The 13,010-nt window shown below is 36.3% G+C and overlaps 1 protein-coding gene across 5 annotated transcripts in view; it reads right to left on the bottom strand.

Moving 5' to 3' along the window:
- The window catches only part of LOC106069601 (cytosolic phospholipase A2-like), a 121,302-nt gene that overhangs the window by 53,509 nt on the left and 54,783 nt on the right, over positions 1-13,010 (bottom strand). For all 5 annotated transcript variants that reach the window (XM_056042281.1, XM_056042279.1, XM_056042280.1 and 2 more), the window contains exons 2-4: positions 11,833-11,882; positions 267-291; positions 33-114 (exon numbers count right to left, since the gene is read on the bottom strand). In XM_056042281.1, the coding sequence (XP_055898256.1) occupies positions 33-114; positions 267-291; positions 11,833-11,849 (124 nt within the window). In that variant the 5' untranslated portion in view covers positions 11,850-11,882. The remainder of the gene's footprint in view (positions 1-32; positions 115-266; positions 292-11,832; positions 11,883-13,010) is intronic.

Below are 13,010 nucleotides of genomic sequence, written 5' to 3'. Positions count from 1 at the left end.
AGGACACATTGGCTTCATGACTAAGTACATACCGAGATCTTTCGCCCATCCTTTGGTGATTCGTCTTCCTCGGACTACCTTGACGTAGAGGATTGCACAGTGTTTGTGAAATACCTTCAGGAGACAATAGTTACAATACTCTAGTTTACTTACAACTCTCTATTTATAGCTAATTAATTTTATAACCTTTTTATAGTAAAATAATAAATATGCATGATAATAAAACCGACTGCATGATAATCAAACAGACTAACTTTTAATCCTACCTCAAAAACTTGAAATGGGTCAAATCTGAAAAACAAATACAATGTATGTTTAATAGATCAATATCACAGACCTATGATCAATATAGTATACAGAAAGAGAAGAAAACATAAATAGCTAAAATGTTCCTTCAGACTTGAAGACTATTACATCCTAGATCTGGGAACTTCTAAAACATGTCAAACAAAAAGAAGTTTTCAAATATTAGTGGATCTTTTTTGATCAGGCAAAAGACTTCACAGCAGAACGATAGTTGGACACACAAGAAAAGTTTGACCGCTCCAGCTAGAAAAGACGGTTAACTTCGAGTTGGCAGTGAAATGTCTACTCTAGTCTAATTGTACTTGATCACTATTCAAATAAAATAATTTAAAACAAATGACCGCCTTGGCGCCTCATGGGGGCGCTACCTCCAATAGAAACGTTATTGTATTTATAACTAAGATTTTAAATTGAATGAACCAAAGACAAATGTACAAGTGCTAGAAACGGATGTTACACGCTTTCCGGGTGGCCAAATGAACTCAACCAGCTTTTACTCTGTGGCCAAATAAACTCAACCAGCTTTTACTCTGTGGCCAAATGAACTCAACCAGCTTTTACTCTGTGGCCAAATAAACTCAACCAGCTTTTACTCTGTGGCCAAATGAACTCAACCAGCTTTTACTCTGTGGCCAAATAAACTCAACCAGCTCTTACTCTGTGGCCAAATAAACTCAACCAGCTCTTACTCTGTGGCCAAATAAACTCAACCAGCTCTTACTCTGTGGCCAAATAAACTCAACCAGTTCTTACTCTGTGGCCGAATAAACTCAACCAGCTCTTACTCTGTGGCCAAATAAACTCAACCAGCTCTTACTCTGTGGCCAAATAAACTCAACCAGCTCTTACTCTGTGGCTGAATAAACTCAACCAGCTTTTACTCTGTGTCCAGATGAACCCAACCAGCTTTTACTCTGTGGCCAAATGAACTCAACCAGCTTTTACTCTGTGGCCAAATAAACTAAACCATCTCTTACTCTCTGGCCAAATGATATCAACCAGCTCTTACTCTGTGGCCAAATGAACTCAACCAGCTTTTATTCTGTGGCCAAATGAACTCAACCAGCTTTTACTCTCGAAATAATTACCTTTGTAAACCTTCAATTTGTTATCATTGATTGCAAATAGTTTTTGAATACAATTACGTTTTGGTACAAGTGCAGTTCGTCTTTGTGGTCTTTCAGATATATCATTATCAATTTAAAAGTGTTGCTGCTATGGTGGAGAAACTTACTTTTTCGTTTTGAGTTTCAACAGCTTGAGCAGGGTTCCCGCAAGCTGCGGTAGGCTGGCTTGGGTAGTTTAGAGCAGGGTTTTCTAGCCATGTCTTTATAATTATTAGGTGAGTAGTCCACTCCTAAATAGGGCCGCTCAGCCGGATTTCGACTCCACTGCTGTTCTGTGTCAGAGGGTAATAGGTCTTAGCCGCCTGTGTTCAGGTTTGCAGATACAGTTCCCAGTGTGCCCACAACTACTGATTTGAAGGGGGATGGATGACTATGTGACTTGTGCCGAGATTTTGATCCAAGTAAAAACGTACTACGTTGGCCTGTCTAACCCATTCCGGTTTCTGGTAGCAAGATTGTGTGTCTGGGGACGTGCACTAGATGACCTTGTCTTGACCTCTCCAGAGATGGTGTGCCATTAGGTTAGTTTAGTCTTGTGGTGAGGATATTTCGCACAGGCCAGAGCTAATGCAGACTTCCCATGCAAGGTTGAACAAAACCACAGTATTCACTGAGTGTCGTTGAGTGGTCAGATACCCTCCACCTGGTTTTGCCGGTCAGTTACATGTTACAGCTACAGGAAGACACAGGTAAGAGTTGGGAGTCGAGTGGGGGGGGGGGACCATGAGTTAGCCAAGCTCTCCTCTACAAAGTGTAGGACTACGTGTCCACTAGAGGCGCTATCCCTCCAAGACACCCCATATTCCCAAAAGTAATGTTTAAATAGTAGACTTATATATTATATCTAGACTAGAAACCGGAAACAAATTCTTATCCTCTATTGATCGATTCACAGACCTATATATAAAGATTTTTATGTACGGAACTCTTTTTCCATCTCTAAGGGAAGTCGCCCAAATAAATTGTTTTTTTTTTGTGTTTGAAAAGTAATGATCTTTAGTTTTCAAAGTTTAGAAATAATGGAAAATCATTGTTCGGATTTTCTTTAGAATGGGCTATTAATCACATAACTATACATTCAGGCTAATATATAAAACAAAGCCATTTCCTGTTAGTTTCCATCGAGGTCATGTTTCAAAAATCCTAGATCGACATAATTCATTGTCTGTTGATTTTAATCATCTTATGTACATTTAAATAGATTGATTACCTAGATCTTTCTAGATTATGTATCTAAAAATTGCAAAATAATAATAATTATATCAGATGAGAGTACTCTTATTTTTGATGTTCAATTACTAGATCTAGATCTAAAAATTAAATTATATGTTTCATAGGTTAGGATTGAAAAAAAGCTGTACTTCTTAAAACTACTTTACAAAACAACGCCTTGTTTCACCTTTTAAAATATTTTTTTTTACATTTTTTTGTAGTTTTAAAAGATCTCCATGTCCAGTCTAGATACAATATATATATAAGTCTATGGTGACAATTCATGGATACTCTGCCATATTTTTCACATTACATTAAATGTTTCATTGTTTTCCATGACCCGATTTTTTTCGGTGGTCCATTTTCTGTAGCCCATTTTTTTATTCGTTGGCATCTTTTTCTTGAAATGAAACATAAATGAAAACAACACAAAAACTCAGAGGAGGTCCAAAAGGGTTGTTTTGTAAGCTATAGATATAGGCAGCCAGGTTTCTAGATTTTCAGCAAGAAACTCTGAAGGTATAAACTCTAAAGTGCCGATAACCGCAACCCAACCTGCGTCCTTACCAAACGTTCACTAACATCATAATTGCTGGTCATCACTCATACCCAATGCATAAGCCCAAAAGATACTGTACTTCATCTTGGCCATTTCATCAGTAAACAGTAGTATAGAACTGCTTTCTATTAGTACGTTGCCTATTTATTATCTAGATCTAAATTCTAATGTGCACACAGTATATCTTGGTTATTAGATTGCTAGGTTATCAGTACATGTATGTAGCACTCTTCCACATTCTGCATGGTTAGTTAATTCCTTCGTCTTGGACTATGTGATGTTAGGGTTACTTCCTGTTTTCTTTAGTCTCGACAAGTTATGCTTTACTCACATATGTTAGCCTACATGTTAGCCTAGTCCCACGTGTTAGCTTAGTCCCACGTGTTAGTCTAGATCCACATGTTAGTCTAGTCCCACGTGTTAGCCTAGATCCACATGTTAGTCTAGTCCCACATGTTAGTCTAGTCCCACATGTTAGCCAAGTCCCACATGTTAGTCTAGATCCACATATTAGCCTAGATCCACATGTTAGTCTAGTCCCACGTGTTAGCCTAGATCCACATATTAGCCTAGATCCACATGTTAGTCTACTTCCACGTGTTAGCCTAGATCCACGTGTTAGCCTAGATCCACATGTTAGCCTAGATCCACATGTTAGTCTAGTCCCACATGTTAGCCTAGTCCCACGTGTTAGCCTAGATCCACATGTTAGTCTACTTCCACGTGTTAGCCTAGTCCCACGTGTTAGCCTAGATCCACATATTAGCCTAGATCCACATGTTAGTCTACTTCCACGTGTTAGCCTAGATCCACATGTTAGCCTAGATCCACATATTAGCCTAGATCCACATGTTAGTCTACTTCCACGTGTTAGCCTAGATCCACATGTTAGCCTAGATCCACATATTAGCCTAGATCCACATGTTAGTCTACTTCCACGTGTTAGCCTAGATCCACGTGTTAGCCTAGATCCACGTGTTAGCCTAGATCCACATGTTAGTCTAGTCCCACGTGTTAGCCTAGATCCACGTGTTAGCCTAGATCCACATATTAGCCTAGATCCACATGTTAGTCTACTTCCACGTGTTAGCCAAGATCCACGTGTTAGCCTAGATCCACACGTTAGCCTAGATCCACATGTTAGTCTAGTCCCACATGTTAGCCTTGTCCCACGTGTTAGCCTAGATCCACATGTTAGTCTACTTCCACGTGTTAGCCTAGTCCCACGTGTTAGCCTAGATCCACATGTTAGTCTAGTCCCACGTGTTAGCCTAGTCCCACGTGTTAGCCTAGATCCACATGTTAGTCTAGTCCCACGTGTTAGCCTAGATCCACATATTAGCCTAGATCCACATGTTAGTCTACTTCCACGTGTTAGCCTCGATCCACGTGTTAGCCTAGTCCCACATGTTAGCCTAGTTCCACGTGTTAGCCTAGTCCCACATGTTAGCCTAGTCCCACATGTTAGCCTAGTTCCACGTGTTAGCCTAGTCCCACATGTTAGCCTAGTCCCACATGTTAGCCTAGTTCCACGTGTTAGCCTAGTCCCACATGTTAGCCTAGTCCCACATGTTAGCCTAGATCCACATGTTAGTCTACTTCCACGTGTTAGCCTAGTCCCACGTGTTAGCCTAGATCCACATGTTAGTCTAGTCCCACGTGTTAGCCTAATCGCTTAGCCGAATGAATAAGAAAAAAGTAGAAATTTGTCAAGTGGCAAAGACATAGCTTCTAGCTGGTAAGGATTTTGATAGTTTTTATGTTTGTTACTATGACCTTAATATAATAAAATTAAGTTTAGTAAATATGCATAGTGTGGGAGAATAACCACCATTCTGAAGTGAAAAGAAAAGTCAATCTTGTTGCTAATAAGGCATGTCTTCGAGTCCAAAGATTAGCGAAGAGTGCAGCAGCGACCTACAAAGTTTGCCTCATCCAGCGCAGACATACCTATTGTCCGCCAGTAGTTGATTTAGATTTTCTTTTGCCGCCTACGGAGACAGACATATCTATATTAACATCTAAGGTGTCTTAGACATTTGACCAAAGGGAACAACTTTTTTCACAGGCCAGGAATGAGAGATTGGACGTTCACCAACTCTGCTTTCAAAGGTCCCCCATAAACAAGATTTCCAGGTTATCCCTGCCGTAGCGAGTTCGGATGCCGATCTTACTGGGAAGTCCTTCATATACCTACAATATACAGACACTAACCACAAAAACAAAAAGGCCGCCAACTCTGCATAAGACCCAGTGAGAAATGACATGGAGAATGGGACTATGAGAATGAGGCCCTCTATGATTCTCTGTTCACCAATGCATTAGCTACACCGGATTCGCCTATCAATTTATTTACGTATATAATACCGTACAATGTTAACGGTTGCCGTATTCAGACATGCAAGATCCCGTTCATGGACTGTGATTGCTTTGAATATTTTGTATAGATGGAAGAAATTGGTAGCTCATTACTTCGTACTAGAATATCAAACGTGCATTTTTATCTGCATTGCATAGCGAACAGCGAGTAGGCCTACATTGGTGAAACTATCGACGGCCGCCTCTGAGTTTGTGTAAAAACACAAGTTCTCTTTAAAATTGTGTTTAAAATAACAGGATGTGACCAAGCATTTTATAAGAATTCAGTACAATAGTTTTGTTTGTATTAATCTAAACATTATGAAGGCCAGATGACAATTGGATGTAATTGAAGAGCAATGTGTGTGTCTCTACTCAAGTTTAGTTATACGTCTGTGTCAATCACAACTAGATCTAATTAAAAGTAATGAATCATAAATACACTACGTTAGTACAAGAATATTGTAGAATGGCTGAAACCAAATCACCGATTAGGACATGAAAATAAAATAGTCAAGCTCATAAGGGCTGGCACGTTAAACTTGAAGTAAGTGAAAAACATTTTGTGTTCAGTCCAGCAAAGCAGAATATTTTTTCTTTGAAGGAGATTATGACTCTAGAGCAGTGGTGCCCAACCTTATACGACCTGCGGGCCATTTTAATTTCCGACACTCGTGTCGCGGGCCACATTAACGAACTATAAAAAAAGAAATAGAGACTAAACCATTTTAAATAGTTTTATCACAATCCCATGTATGCTGTAGATCTACTTACACCCATAGGTCAATATGTAACAATGGTTTCAGGCGTCTTGTAACTGAAAGTTTTTCCACTAAATTAAGTTCTTGTAAACATTGTGATCATACCCAGCAATGGTTTTCGCATATGTGCAAGGTTTATGAGGACAACAAGGCGTAGAAATTTATTGTCTGTATTGCTCGAAATTTCTCATGCAGAGAATTCTGGCTTTGTAAGTCAATCAATTCCAGTTGGTGTCACTCCTCAGCGGCAATAGAAATGATTTCGAAATCTGCTGCCCTGTCATTTAGTTTTGAATTTGGATTTTCACTAACATCTTTCACTCATTTTGCAATTTTCATGGCAGAAAAGCTGAAAGCTACAACTGTTGTTTTTTTCTGGACGATTGTATTCCATCTCTGCCAGCAATCACTTTTTTAGGCTTCATTTCTCTTCTTAAAATGTGAGCAACTCTGTAGCCTCTATTACAGACGTCTCATTTCTTGACTTCTTGGTCAATAGTTTCGCCAATCGCAAAACTCTACTCAACTTTTGATGTAAATTTCCAATCTTTTCTTTGCGGCTCAAGACAACAATCCCTCAATATTTTTGTAATGGTTTGTTTTAGAATGCATTTTATGTTATGTTACTTAAAAACATTACTGTACAGATCAAACATATTGATTTATTATGTTCCACCAAAAAAAAAAGATCTGAACACTTGTCCTGAAAGTTTCAACATCCAATTTTCGTTTCTTCGACCATACCATTTCAATAACGAACTAATGTTACATGGAACGGCACCAATCATGTTGGTGTCAGAGGAACACGAATTAAAATGATGCAGAAAAGATGCGCTGTGTTATACACATGAGATGTCAAGGACACGCGGCTAGCTCAAGACAGCCGTGGAACTACCCAAGATTCTAAAACAACTGTTAATTCTTGTCGCCGAAAAAACAACTTGTGTTCTTATAGAAAAAAATAATTAACGTGACTACTACAAGAAGAAAAATTAGAATGAAATCCATCAAAGAAAAAGTGAATCCAAACATAGAAAATAAATTTTTCAACCTTTTTTAATTTTTTTCTATTTTCTATTTTTGTGCCGATGTTTTGGCGGGCCGGTCTGAACCACGTCGCGGGCCGGATCTGGCCCGCGGGCCGTAGTTTGGGCATCACTGCTCTAGAGCAACAGAAAAAGTGTGATACAAAAGTCTTTCATGAGTCTCCAACACAGGCTGCTAATGATGGGACTACATGCTCAAAGGTGAGGGGGAAAGTTGTTTTATTTTTACATCAGTTAGTCAGGTGACCTCCTGGATGAATAACCAAGCCAAAGTTAGTCAGGTGACCTCCTGGATGGATAACCAAGCCAAAGTTAGTTAGGTGACCTCCTGGATGGATAACCAATTCAAGGGAGGGGAAAGTTGTTTTATTTTTACATCAGTTAGTCAGGTGACCTCCTGGATGGATAACCAATTCAAGGGAGGGGGAAAGTTGTTTTATTTTTACATCAGTTAGTCAGGTGACCTCCTGGATGGATAACCAAGCCAAAGTTAGTCAGGTGACCTCCTGGATGGATAACCAAGCCAAAGTTAGTCAGGTGACTCCTGGATGGATAACCAAGCCAAAGTTAGTCAGGTGACCTCCTGGATGGATAACCAAGCCAAAGTTAGTCAGGTGACCTCCTGGATGAATAACCAAGCCAAAGTTAGTCAGGTGACCTCCTGGATAGATAACCAAGCCAAAGTTAGTCAGGTGACCTCCTGGATGGATAACCAAGCCAAAGTTAGTCAGGTGACCTCCTGGATGGATAACCAAGCCAAAGTTAATGACACGAAAAGAACTACTTTGAAAGTCAGAAGGTTGAGTTGATCCCAGAGCCTGGGGCTACATTAAACCTTATCACCCTTCTTTTTTTTATTTGTACACACTATACATTTTATGTTTACTTTGAAACCTTGACATAGTTTAGTTCATTTGACTAGTGTATTCCAATCAAGAGACATAGATTTAGTGTTCAGTTCATTTGACTAGTGTATTCCAATCAAGAGACATAGATTTAGTGTTTAGTTCATTTGACTAGTGTATTCCAATCAAGAGAGATAGATTTAGTGTTCAGTTCATTTGACTAGTGTATTCCAATCAAGAGACATAGATTTAGTGTTTAGTTCATTTGACTAGTGTATTCCAATCAAGAGAGATAGATTAATGTTTAGTTCATTTGACTAGTGTATTCCAATCAAGAGACATAGATTTAGTGTTCAGTTCATTTGACTAGTGTATTCCAATCAAGAGACATAGATTTAGTGTTCAGTTCATTTGACTAGTGTATTCCAATCAAGAGAGATAGATTTAGTGTTTAGTTCATTTGACTAGTGTATTCCAATCAAGAGACATAGATTTAGTGTTTAGTTCATTTGACTAGTGTATTCCAATCAAGAGAGATAGATTTAGTGTTTAGTTCATTTGACTAGTGTATTCCAATCAAGAGACATAGATTTAGTGTTTAGTTCATTTGACTAGTGTATTCCAATCAAGAGACATAGATTTAGTGTTTAGTTCATTTGACTAGTGTATTCCAATCAAGAGAGATTAGATTTAGTGTTTAGTTCATTTGACTAGTGTATTCCAATCAAGAGACATAGATTTAGTGTTTAGTTCATTTGACTAGTGTATTCCAATCAAGAGAGATAGATTTAGTGTTCAGTTCATTTGACTAGTGTATTCCAATCAAGAGAGATAGATTTAGTGTTTAGTTCATTTGACTAGTGTATTCCAATCAAGAGAGATAGATTTAGTGTTTAGTTCATTTGACTAGTGTATTCCAATCAAGAGACATAGATTTAGTGTTCAGTTCATTTGACTAGTGTATTCCAATCAAGAGAGATAGATTTAGTGTTCAGTTCATTTGACTAGTGTATTCCAATCAAGAGAGATAGATTTAGTGTTTAGTTCATTTGACTAGTGTATTCCAATCAAGAGAGATAGATTTAGTGTTCAGTTCATTTGACTAGTGTATTCCAATCAAGAGAGATAGATTTAGTGTTCAGTTCATTTGACTAGTGTATTCCAATCAAGAGAGATAGATTTAGTGTTTAGTTCATTTGACTAGTGTATTCCAATCAAGAGAGATAGATTTAGTGTTTAGTTCATTTGACTAGTGTATTCCAATCAAGAGAGATAGATTTAGTGTTCAGTTCATTTGACTAGTGTATTCCAATCAAGAGAGATAGATTTAGTGTTTAGTTCATTTGACTAGTGTATTCCAATCAAGAGAGATAGATTTAGTGTTTAGTTCATTTGACTAGTGTATTCCAATCAAGAGACATAGATTTAGTGTTCAGTTCATTTGACTAGTGTATTCCAATCAAGAGACATAGATTTAGTGTTTATTTCATTTGACTAGTGTATTCCAATCAAGAGAGATAGATTTAGTGTTTAGTTCATTTGACTAGTGTATTCCAATCAAGAGAGATAGATTTAGTGTTCAGTTCATTTGACTAGTGTATTCCAATCAAGAGAGATAGATTTAGTGTTCAGTTCATTTGACTAGTGTATTCCAATCAAGAGAGATAGATTTAGTGTTTAGTTCATTTGACTAGTGTATTCCAATCAAGAGAGATAGATTTAGTGTTTAGTTCATTTGACTAGTGTATTCCAATCAAGAGAGATAGATTTAGTGTTCAGTTCATTTGACTAGTGTATTCCAATCAAGAGAGATAGATTTAGTGTTTAGTTCATTTGACTAGTGTATTCCAATCAAGAGAGATAGATTTAGTGTTTAGTTCATTTGACTAGTGTATTCCAATCAAGAGACATAGATTTAGTGTTCAGTTCATTTGACTAGTGTATTCCAATCAAGAGACATAGATTTAGTGTTTATTTCATTTGACTAGTGTATTCCAATCAAGAGAGATAGATTTAATGTTCAGTTCATTTGATTAGTGTATTCCAATCAAGAGACATAGATTTAGTGTTTAGTTCATTTGACTAGTGTATTCCAATCAAGAGACATAGATTTAGTGTTTAGTTCATTTGACTAGTGTATTCCAATCAAGAGACATAGATTTAGTGTTTAGTTCATTTGACTAGTGTATTCCAATCAAGAGACATAGATTTAGTGTTTAGTTCATTTGACTAGTGTATTCCAATCAAGAGAGATAGATTTAATGTTCAGTTCATTTGATTAGTGTATTCCAATCAAGAGACATAGATTTAGTGTTTAGTTCATTTGACTAGTGTATTCCAATCAAGAGACATAGATTAATGTTTAGTTCATTTGACTAGTGTATTCCAATCAAGAGACATAGATTTAGTGTTTAGTTCATTTGACTAGTGTATTCCAATCAAGAGACATAGATTAATGTTTAGTTCATTTGACTAGTGTATTCCAATCAAGAGACATAGATTTAGTGTTTAGTTCATTTGACTAGTGTATTCCAATCAAGAGACATAGATTAATGTTTAGTTCATTTGACTAGTGTATTCCAATCAAGAGACATAGATTAATGTTTAGTTCATTTGACTAGTGTATTCCAATCAAGAGACATAGATTAATGTTTAGTTCATTTGACTAGTGTATTCCAATCAAGAGACATAGATTAATGTTTAGTTCATTTGACTAGTGTATTCCAATCAAGAGAGATTAGATTTAGTGTTCAGTTCATTTGACTAGTGTATTCCAATCAAGAGAGATTAGATTTAGTGTTTAGTTCATTTGACTAGTGTATTCCAATCAAGAGAGATTAGATTTAGTGTTTAGTTCATTTGACTAGTGTATTCCAATCAAGAGAGATTAGATTTAGTGTTCAGTTCATTTGACTAGTGTATTCCAATCAAGAGACATAGATTAATGTTTAGTTCATTTGACTAGTGTATTCCAATCAAGAGACATAGATTTAGTGTTTAGTTCATTTGACTAGTGTATTCCAATCAAGAGACATAGATTAATGTTTAGTTCATTTGACTAGTGTATTCCAATCAAGAGACATAGATTTAGTGTTTAGTTCATTTGACTAGTGTATTCCAATCAAGAGACATAGATTAATGTTTAGTTCATTTGACTAGTGTATTCCAATCAAGAGACATAGATTTAGTGTTTAGTTCATTTGACTAGTGTATTCCAATCAAGAGACATAGATTTAGTGTTTAGTTCATTTGACTAGTGTATTCCAATCAAGAGACATAGATTTAGTGTTCAGTTCATTTGACTAGTGTATTCCAATCAAGAGACATAGATTTAGTGTTTAGTTCATTTGACTAGTGTATTCCAATCAAGAGACATAGATTTAGTGTTTAGTTCATTTGACTAGTGTATTCCAATCAAGAGACATAGATTTAGTGTTCAGTTCATTTGACTAGTGTATTCCAATCAAGAGACATAGATTTAGTGTTGATTTCTCTAAAGTTACACAAAGACATTTCTTTGTTTTCAAGAGTATGTTTCTCGTTTTTAGTTTCTCGATTCCTTTAGAAAGTGTTGTATTACAAGGACATGTTCATATCTTTAGCATTGTCTCAACTTACGCTATGTCTGTTGCCATGGTTTCATTTGAAGACTTGTGTGAGTCCGTTTCCTAGAGACGAATGATTAAAATAGTTAGAAAAACATCGATTTAAAAATGTGTAGACTCTATATTTAACTATAATGAGATTTTACTTAAAACCAAACAGATATTTGTTTACAACAAGTCACGACGCTACATAAATTCTTTCTTGGCTTTCTTAAAACAAGTTGGTTTATGTCTAACCTGAAACAAAAAAGATCTCTCAAATGACAAAATGTTTTAAAAGATAAAAACATTTATTAAAAAACTATTACTATTATTTTCCATTGCGCAAAACCTCTAGGGTGACAAGCCATAACACGACAAATATAATATAAACTATAAACTATGAACTGTCGTGTAACTCCACTAAATGTGAACATTGCAATGAACAAGATAGTCAAGTGAAATGAGAATGTCATCTGGCAGAAATAGATCAAAACAAGAGCAGCACTAACAATTGGAAGACACATTGCTCTCAATAGTGCTATGAGAGAAAGCGAGAGAGAGAGAAATAGAAGAGATAGTATGACTAGAAAGAGAAAGAGAGAAAAAGGGAGAGAAAAAGAGAGAAAGCGAAGAGATAAAGAGAGATAAAAAAGAGAGTTCACCACCATAGTTTGCTTAAAAAATAAAAATATTTCGGCATTAATGGTCCACTGCATCAGTGGATTAAAGATTTTCTGATAGGGAGAGAACAAAGTGTAATAATAAATGGCTCTAAATCAACACCGATAACAGTAAACTCAGGTGTACCTCAAGGAACAGTCTTGGGTCCACTACTATTTTTAATTTACATAAATGATTTACCAAATTGCATTAGTTCAGGAACAAAAGTCAGATTATTTGCAGACGATTGCATAATATATAGAACAATAAAAACAACACAAGACACAGATATTTTACAAAGAGAATTAGATGAATTACAGAAATGGGAATCAAATTGGAGCATGTCTTTCCACCCAGAAAAATGTCAGTTGTTAAGAGTAACAAAAAAACTAAAACAAATTAATTCCACTTATCTTATTCATGGCAAACCAGTAACACAGACTAAAAACGCAAAATACCTAGGTGTTATAATAAATGAAAAACTATCATGGAATCCACATATTGATGAAACTACAAAAAAATCAAACAAAGCATTAGGATTTATTAAAA

The sequence above is a fragment of the Biomphalaria glabrata genome, chromosome 9, assembly GCF_947242115.1.
Source record: "Biomphalaria glabrata chromosome 9, xgBioGlab47.1, whole genome shotgun sequence".
NCBI lineage: Eukaryota > Metazoa > Mollusca > Gastropoda > Planorbidae > Biomphalaria > Biomphalaria glabrata.
This window is presented reverse-complemented; position numbering and strand designations above follow the sequence as displayed.